Here is a 10,000-nt window from a genome sequence, read left to right as displayed (position 1 = left end):
CAATGAAAGAAGATGTCTATTAGTCTTAGATGAGAAGAAACATTTTTGTTAAGATTTATGTAAAGGTTTATATGTCAAATATCCTGCGGTGTGACTGTAACATTAAAGACACCTGGAATATAACATATATATAAATTAACCAACAACATTTTGAATAATGTATGAAGCATTTGGCATGATTACATAAATATTAACTTTATATTAAGATATGTGAATGTGAAAAAAACTCAAGACAGTAATATTAACTACAAGTTCAATTTCGTAACACAAATTGCGTCCTGTGGGGTGACATGTATGTCAATGTTTGTGAATGGGCAGCTGCAAGGCCAACTACAAGGGTCTTAAAGACTGGCTCCTAACCAGTCAGTACCTCAGTTATTGGAGAGTGCTGTGGAAGTTTAAGGTGACTATTAACCTCTTAATATGTCTTCATATTGCAATGTTTCTGTCACGCGATGCTTAGGTTCATTTTATGGTGTCCTGTGGTGTGACTGCTCTTATAGAAGAAAAAAAAAGTTTTTTATAAATGAAAACACATATTAAGATTAAACACAATATCATTATCAAGTTAGCATGAGCTCAGATGTCAGTCATGTGTACAAAAGGATTAAAATGGCCATAATGCAGTGAATTTCCTGTGGTGCGACTTCATTTTCCTGCGGTGTGACATGCCTACGCAACGTGTTAATGCAGGACACATTTTCTCAAAAATGGCAAAAATTAGGCGAAATTCCACGGACCACTGAGTGCTTTATTTTTTTCCAATTTTTTCAATCAATTTTTTCAGGAATTGGAAAAACTTTTTTTTGGTTGGCGTTACGTCAACCACCCCAATAAAACTTAATTACTATGATTATGTTTGCTGTTTACTTGCTACGCTAGATTGAAAAGTATCTCTATTTGAATTTTACTATGACCTGTTGCTTCAATTTTATAAGACAGAAAAGTCGAAGTGGTGCAATTGGGTCAATGATGTTTTAGTAGTAGCCCACATCAGGCGATGGGGCAACCACAGCTAATGTCAACTATTGCTCAAATGATTTGCTTGTTGATTATCTCAGATGCGTATTCATTGTAGTATATTATTGACAAATTACTTATCAATTTAGGCACAGAGCTATGGTTGTACCACCTGACAAATCAAAAAGAAAAAAAAAAAAACAGTGAATTTGACCCAACGTGACCAAACGGTGAAATTGACCCAATTGCAATAAAGAGGCAAAGGGTCATGAAGGTCGACTACATTAAACTCCACTACAGTGAAGTGAACTCCAGAAGCGTGTTCACTCCCATTCCCTCACTCACGCCCTCGGCCTTCCTGGCACACACTGGAACTCATCAACCAATCAAAACACAACGCCAGGAGCGCAACACAGAGCCTGCTGGGAAACATGTAGAAGGAGGACAAGAAAAAAAAGAATGAGAAGAATGAGAGGGAGAGAGAGAGAGAGAGAGAGAGAGAGAGAGAGAGAGGGGGAGAGGGGGAGAGAGAGAGAGAAAATGAGAGAGAAACACAAGAAGGAGAGAGGGGGAAAGAGAGCCAAGGAGAGAGAGAAAGAAAGAGAGCGACCACATCCATCCATCCGCACATGCTGAAGAGATTGAGTGGCTTCCCTCTGCTCTGCTGTGGTGATTTATGGAGCTCACAGCCTTCGACAGCGTCAGGTCCCCCAGGAAAAAACACTCCCGCCTGCCCTGTGTGTGTGCGTGCATGTGTGCGTGCGCGTGTGTGCGTGCGTGCGTGCGTGCACATGTGTGCGTGCATGTGTGTGTGCGTGTGTGTGCTTGCCTGTGTGTGCATGTGTGTGTGCGTGCTTGTGTTTGTGTAAAAAATACTCCCGCCTGCTCTGTGTGTGTGTGTGTGTGTGTGTGTGTGTGTGTGTGTGTGTGTGTGTGTGTGTGTATGTGTGTGTGTGTGTGTGTGTGTGTGTGTGTGTGTGTGTGTGTGTGTGTGTGTGTGTGTGTGTGAGTGTGAGTGAGTGAGTGAGTGAGTGAGTGAGTGAGTGAGTGAGTGAGTGAGTTTGTGTTGTGTTGTGTAAAAAAAACTCCCGTCTGCCGTGTGTGTGTGTGTGTGTGTGTGTGTGTGTGTGTGTGTGTGTGTGTGTGTGTGTGTGTGTGTGTGTGTGTGTGTGTTTATGTTGTGTTGTGTAAAAAACACTCCTGTCTGCCGTGTGTGTGAGCGCGCGCGCCTGTGTGTCTGTGTGTATGTGTGTGTGTGTGTGTGTGTGTGTGTGTGTGTGTGTGTGTGTGTATGTGTGTGTGTGTGTGTGTGTGTAAGAAACACTCCCGCCCGCGTGGCCACCCGCTTAATTACTGACAGATGACAATGACATCAGCAGGCAACTGTGGCCGGCCTGGGAGCATGTGGCCCCTGCCTTACCCCACCACACACACACACACACACGCACACACGCACGCACACACGCACGCACGCACGCACGCACGCACGCACACACACACACAAAATTCCCTTGTGGAATACCATGGATGTGCTGAGAAGCGCCTTCAATGCACGGGGATGAGTGTGAGGCATTTTGAAGGATACATGATAATTATCGTGTGTGTGTGTGTGTGTGTGTGTGTGTGTGTGTGTGTGTGTGTGTGTGTGTGTGTGTGTGTGTGTGTGTGTGTGTGTGTATTTGTATTTGTAAGTCTGCATCAGTGTGCAATGTTTCATTTTCTTATGTTGTATGTGTTCATATAACTAGAATGCTGAGGTGTCAAAAGAAAAAGCAAAGCTAAGTTCATTAGCTACCGTACATTGTGTTGGTGTGTCAAGCCATTAGTCTCATAGATGGGTGGACTTACTATCTGTGAGCAGGCAGTACACTTGTCGAAGGCCAGACTTGCCGGAAGTACGTTGTCAAAACGGGACAGAAATCCTCGGATCTGCAGAAGGAAACACAGGACAACAGAGGGAACTCTGAGCATTAGAAAGTTTTTGTTCAGCATGTGCTAGACAACAGCACCACCTGCTGTAGAAGCTAGAGAATAGCATGCTGTTCCTGAGAGGACTGACTGATGTTGAATCCTCACACTAATACCATTCCCAAATCATCTGGTTTGACCTGTGGACTTGCAGATTGTTTTTAATTCCAGAGAAAGAAGATCTTTTATTCTGGTATGCATATACAACAACAACAAAAAACAAATGCTACCAGCTTCTTCAGCGCATCTTTGTGGGTCTTACACTGACAAGTGTTAAATCAGATGAATTAGTTTGGTAATACTTAAGAGTATGTCAAGAACCTGGCTAGGCAGTAATCCAGGTTATGTTAACCTTGAGGTAGTGGTAAATTATCTAAAACAAGAGCCTGAAGTCCTTATCTTTTTGACTAAAAGACAGCTGTGGCCTGTGGATTTACAACTTCATGCAGGTTCACCTAACCATGGTCTTGGAATACTCCCCTGGACAGTCTGGACTGCAGCATGCTTCATAATCAATGAATTAGACCAGTCGTGGTTCCCAAACTTTTTTCCTTGCGCACCCCCTTGTACATTTCAATGTGGTTCGCGCACCCCCTAATCGAATGTTTTGGTGTGCTGATGGCCACTCAAATATGGCTTAACTGCACAAGTCATTGTACATTATGCAGAGTCATTTAGGGAATCCTCATTTTCCAATAGACCTCAATATTCCTAAAGCATACAATTCACCATACATTTAAAAACGACTTCATTTTCTTTAAATCTGTATAGAAACACATATCCACCATTGCTCAATTCAGCTCGCGCACCCCCTTGTGGCAGGCCGCGCACCCCAGTTTGGGAAACCCTGAATTAGACCATAGCTGGTGGCATAGCTGGGTAAATGAGGGGGAGGGTAGAATAAAATAAAATACTAAACGGATGGGTTGTGTCGAGGAGAGGAATGTAATGTATAGGTATGTAAAGGAGTGTATATGAATAGATGTGTGTATATGTATTGTATGTGAATGTCTGTGGACGTTTATGTGTCTATGTGTGAAAATGGTGTCTATATGTATAGGCAAATGAGATGTGTACTACAAGATCTAACCTGATGGAACTGAACAGTCTGATGTGAAAACATATCCCTATGGGACAATAAAGAATCCAATCTCATAATGAATAATATCATAGATATCACCAGTAGGGCTGTAATGATACACTAAACTCACGATTCCTTTCGTATCATGATTTTTGACCAACGGTTCGATATACCCCCCATTTTTCAAAATGTATCTTTTTCTATTCAATAATTTGCTTTTCTCCACATTGGCCACCATCATAAAATAAAATTAAAGGGGAACTTCTGCCAATTTCAATATGCTACTGTATTGCTCACACTACCCTTAACTTGTCAGTACCCGGTGATTCTGTATTTTTCCGCTCAGCCCTTTCCGAGATCTGAGCTATTCTAACAAAGGCCTTCTCCAAACAAATATTATCCCAAAAGGTATTGCTGTTGATAGTTGTCTGCTGATGTTGCATAACCTTTTGGATGCTATTGGGAATAAATCAAGATGTTTTTTTGAAATGTGAACATTCTCTTCCCACGTTACAATGACCAGGATCTCGGAAAAGGCTGAAGAAAAAAAAAACATCTCAGGTACTGACAAGTCCAGGGTAGTGTGAGCATTACAACTGCATGTCGAAATTGGTAGAAGTTATCCTTTAACACATAAACACTATGATAGTTTACAGGTAAAAAAGGCAACAAGAGGCAACTAATATTTTAAGTTTAAAATAACAATAATGATGATTTAAAGCTTGGAAGCACTCTCATATCATATCATGTGCTTGTTTTCTGGACTGAAGGATAACAGAAAATTGAAAGGGCATATCACGATACTGCCTTCTTGCTCCATGATAAAGTACTGTGACTGCACATCACGATTTCTTGGTTGGATACAGATTAAAAAAAACAAAAAAAATATCTGCACATGTGTAATCAAAACCTCAGGCTCTTCCTCTAAATAATCTACATTACTTGGCAGGTCATTTAATTAACAGAGGGTTAACAGATGTTAACTAAACCTAGCCTCTCGGTCCATAGTCCTGTGATGTTAGCATGACAGAAAAATGAAACAAACAAAAATAACTACACTCATTCCAAGTGTGTGTGTGTGTGTGTGTGTGTGTGTGTGTGTGTGTGTGTGTGTGTGTGTGTGTGTGTGTGTGTGTGTGTGTGTGAGAGAGAGAGAGAGAGAGAGTGTGAGTGTGTGTGAGTGAGTGAGTGCGTGAGTGAGAACTGCTAATATTTATGTAGTAGTAGTAGTAGTAGTAGTAGCCTTTATTTGTCCCAGTATGGGCAATTGTTTTGCAATTGTGGTACACCTCTCACACCCGCACACACACGCACACGCACCCACATAAAACATTTAACAGACATAAATAACCGTTTAAAACGCATAAAAAGGTGGAGGGGTTAAGATAAAAGTGTGATCTAAAAGAAAGATCTACAGAGTAGGGCTTAGAGTAGCTAGACATACAACTCATGGCTATCTATGCTTCCTAGTGGAATTTAGCAGCTGTATAGTAGAGGGTAAAAATGAATTTTTACATCTATTTGTCCTAGCTAATGGGCATTTAAAACGGGAACCAGAAGGTAAAGACTGGAATTCCTTATGCAGGGGATGGGAGTAATTTTCTAAAATACATTCGGCCTTCCTTATTACCTGTTCCTCGCACAGCGCAGTCATGCTTTTCTGTTGAACACCAGTAATGTTGCTACAAACCTTAATAATCTTTGATATGGCATTCTTGCTCTTAACATTAAGGAAGGCATATTCAATATGTTTATAGGTGCACTGTGTAAGATGATGGCCAGAGTAGGTATTGCAACTATGCTGCTCATTGCAACTGTGCCGTCTACTGCCAATTTTGATCCTTTCATGAATATTTACCGAATAATGAACTAATATTTACTAGTATGACCAAAGTACAGTAAGTTTTGCAGATAAAAATGTCTATTCCAGGAAATTCAAAATGGCGGACAATGGAGAAGATCCCCCTTTTGATGGTGTTAAGTATTAATGAAAAAGGTAACATTTGTGAATGGGCAGCATGAATTCTGGAAATAAATGACTAAAAATAGTACACAGTGCACTTTCAATATATGTGAAATAATCTGTATAAAATGTATGCTATTACACCTTAATTTCCTTCGGGATTAATAAATGTTACTCTACTCTACTAAATTCAGTCCATTTTTGTATAAAAATTTTGACCTTAGTCCGCTACTTTGTCCATGATTTCTCTGTTGGCCCACTAGCACTGTGAATTTTGTCCCTGAATTAAATCGACCCCCTTCTGATTAGAGAAAATTCTGTACATTTCATGTTCTTCTCTGGAACCAGCAGGGGGCAGTGTGGATTCACGGCATGAATCTCCCATCAGCAGAAATGAAGGCTGAGTGAGCCAATGCAATGAGCCATCTTGTCAAATACACTCACATGGAAAACACTTCCACTCCCACACGCGAGCCAAGCACACTCTGCCTCTGTCACACTGAGCTAAGATGGCAGCACAAAAACAGGCGGCCGAGGGGAGCGAGACAGCTCAGTGGAGTGCAATGCTGATCTGCATCAAGCCGAGTAAGGGTTGTTGTAGCGCTTACGCTTACACTTACTCAGGCCCAAACCCAGCAAACCTCCATACATTGAATGCTTATAAAAACCTCCAATAATCCAAGTGTGACAGTTTTCCAACACCCCACCCCCCACCTCAACATTACCCATATCCAGCTTCAATGCCCCCCATCACCCATGTGTGTGGCAGTGTCACACAGCTGACTAACGCTGTGCAATAATTAATCGGGGTTAAGTGTGGAGACTAAAACGCACACAATTAGGCCTACTTGGCACCAGGCAGCACTGGACTGGCAGTGTGGCATGGTGGTTGTTAAGCAAACCTAACCACATTGCCATAACACACAACCATGCTGTTGTGACACACTATGCAGCCAGACACACACCAACCAATCCAGGGTGCTGTGACACACATGGACGGCGGTTGCAGTTGTGTACAATTGTGGTGACGTCCATCATGAAGCCTGGACGTCATTGACTCTCAATGTGTTGCCGTGATACAATCTGTGGTGCTGTGGGGGCTAATACCAAAGCTCTGCTTAGCCTCCCACTGCATGACTAACAGTATATCCCCTCCTGCCTCTTGAGCAGTGGATCTTGCTTCTTGGTTCTTCTTCCTTAAAGCACCCCCCATACCTGTGCCCAGGATGTCCGCGCACCCCCAACCCAAACTTCTACAAGTATACATGCACAAAAAAATGATTTAATTTATTAATTACAATGATTCTTGCTCTTGATATTAATTAATACCTTAATGACTTTCCATGGCGATGAAAACCTGTTTTATTTGGCCTTACCGTATAATGTCTGCAAGCAGAATTTTGTTCACAACCTCAACTCAAACAAAATTCCACAGACCCCCTGTAATTTCAGCCCCACCCCCAGGAGGTGTTGCCTGCCCCCCAGATTAAGAACCACTGCTTTGGCCCTACCGTGGCCTAACGGTAGGGCACTGGGTTACTACGCCGGCGACCCGGGCTTGATTCCGGCCTGGGTCATTTACCAGTCCTTCCCTGTCTCTCTCTCCCCACTCGTTTCATGTCCCTCTCTCACTATCCTATCACAAATAAAAATAAACATAAAAATATCTTTTAGCCAGTAAGCACCGTTACATGCACAGAGTGTTCAGTTTATGGAATATTGTCAGTATCAAGTTCCAGAATGTTCCATTCAGTGGAGGAGCGTTGTTTGGAAGAGCGCTGTGGTACCGGAATACGGCCACAATTGGAATGATTAAGGCATTACATGACTCGTGCGTAAACTGAATGCTGCCAATGTTTTGTTTAAAATCGGAATATCCCCTGCATGTAACTGCACTCAATATCATGCAGAATTCTGAATGGAGCTCCTAGTTTATTACATTCTAGGAAGGCGGCGCCTGGTGGTACCCCATTCTTCTCATGAGGAAGTCTGTGGTCAAAACATTCTTGATGACTTCTGTATCGGTTATGCTGATCTTTTCTCAAATGAACTGATGCGCGGGGGAAACGGCAATCAGGAAAAAAACTAAAGCAGGAGGATATGTAGGCCTACAGAGTATATTGGTGTTGAAGGCACATCAATGCAGAGTACCACACAGAGCTCTCTATGGTGACTATGAGCTTTAGCCCGATTCGCGTGGGATAAATATTACCTATGGACCCCTGGGAATTCGCAATTACCCTGGACCTCAGAGATTTTTCAGGGCACATTCAAACGTCTGTTATTTACTCAATTCACAGACATTATAAGGGCGTGCAGACGGCGCACCTATGTGAAATTACCCCAGGACGTCTGTGTTTCTCCGAAATACAGTAGGTAATCTGTGGCAGAATTATTACCTCACAAATCGCGGACATGGCACATTCGCACAGGACTAAGAACTCAGACATTCTCTGGAATTATTCCAAATTACCGGGGGTCCATAGGTAATAAAAGTCCCATCCGAATCGGGCTTTAGCCATGAATTTTTAGGTCATAAAAATCAGGAATTCCTAAATGATCGGGAAAAATCACACTTGTGCAAAGTATAGTCCTCATACACATCCTGAATGACATTAAGGGTAGAGTAGAGATAATATATTGATGTACGTGTAGTGAAGGAAATTGAGGAAAGGAAATCAACATAAACTTAACATATCATTACTAGGGCTGTAACTATACACTCAACTCACGACTAGGTTTGTACCACAATTTTCGACCTACGGTTCGATACACCCCACGATTTCTGAAATGTATTTCATTCAAAGCTTGGAAGCACTATCACCTCGAATTAACGGTTGTTTTCTGGACTGAAGGATAACAAAACTTTGAAAGGGCGTATCACGATACTGCCTCCTTACTTCACCATACAGTATTGTGACTCAGAGTATCGTGACTGAATATCGCGATTTCTCAGTTCGATCCAATATTGTTCCTGCCCTACTCATTACCCATCTCAGCAGCTAGTCAATCATGACAGCCCAAGGTAGTTCATTAAGATCATGCCACATTGCAGACTCTAATCAGTTTTGTATGTCAAATGCCTGCAAAAAAAACAACATTAGAGAGCCTTTGCACAGCACCATGTTGTATACAAGACATCACAACACCGATTTTACAAGTCCAACGTCTTGTCTGTGATGTACAGAGGCAGGCACTTTGGGAACATACACACACATTGATTAGCCAGACTTGCAACACGCATCCTGTCCTGCCCTGTTCTGTCAATGAGGACAGGGAGAGGTGACACACTTATCCACTCTGCACAGGCACTGACAGGGAGTTGTGTGTGTGTGTGTGTGAGAGAGAGAGAGGGGGGTGAGAAAGAGAGAGAGAGAGAGAGAGAGAGAGAGAGAGAGAGAGAGAGAGAGAGAGAGAGAGAGAGAGAGAGAGAGAGAGAGACAGAGACAGAGACAGAGACAGAGACAGAGACAGAGACAGAGACAGAGTACAAACCTGAGACCTTGGTGTTGATTGTCTTCCCCTCTCCATTACAATCAATAACACCCCCCACCCCGCACACGCACACGCACAAGCACGCACACACACACACACACACACACACACACACACACAAAAGCGCTCCCTTGTTTCCTACAGATAAAGGCTGGAGACAAACAACAATGCAGGACGGGCGGATAAGAGAACTGGTGTGCGTGCGCACGAACGAAGGAAGGAACGAATGAGAGGATGAGGAGGAAGAGGGGATCGGCGAATGAGGTTGGCGGCAACTCCAAGCGCGCAGCGGGGGAGGCTTTGAGAGGAGAGCGAGAGCCATTGACAATGGATTATCCAGATGACTTCTCTGTGTGTGTGTGTGTGTGTGTGTGTGTGTGTGTGTGTGTGTGTGTGTGTGTGTGTGTGTGTGTGTGTGTGTGTGTGTGTGTGTGTGTGTGTGTGTGTGTGTGTGTGTGTGTGTGTGTGTGTGTGTGTGTGTGTGATCACCCAGATGACTTTCCTCTCCTCCACTTCCACCAGGCCGTCTCTCC

The 10,000-nt window shown here is 43.0% G+C and overlaps 1 protein-coding gene across 2 annotated transcripts in view; it reads right to left on the bottom strand.

Moving 5' to 3' along the window:
- The window catches only part of atg7 (ATG7 autophagy related 7 homolog (S. cerevisiae)), a 96,329-nt gene that overhangs the window by 54,963 nt on the left and 31,366 nt on the right, over window positions 1–10,000 (bottom strand). For both annotated transcript variants that reach the window (XM_063216072.1, XM_063216073.1), the window contains exon 18: window positions 2,809–2,889. In XM_063216072.1, the coding sequence (XP_063072142.1) occupies window positions 2,809–2,889 (81 nt within the window). The remainder of the gene's footprint in view (window positions 1–2,808; window positions 2,890–10,000) is intronic.

This window comes from Engraulis encrasicolus, chromosome 14, assembly GCF_034702125.1.
Source record: "Engraulis encrasicolus isolate BLACKSEA-1 chromosome 14, IST_EnEncr_1.0, whole genome shotgun sequence".
Lineage (NCBI taxonomy): Eukaryota > Metazoa > Chordata > Actinopteri > Clupeiformes > Engraulidae > Engraulis > Engraulis encrasicolus.
The sequence above is the reverse complement of the archived record's forward strand: the minus strand, read 5'-3'. Positions and strand labels throughout refer to the sequence as shown.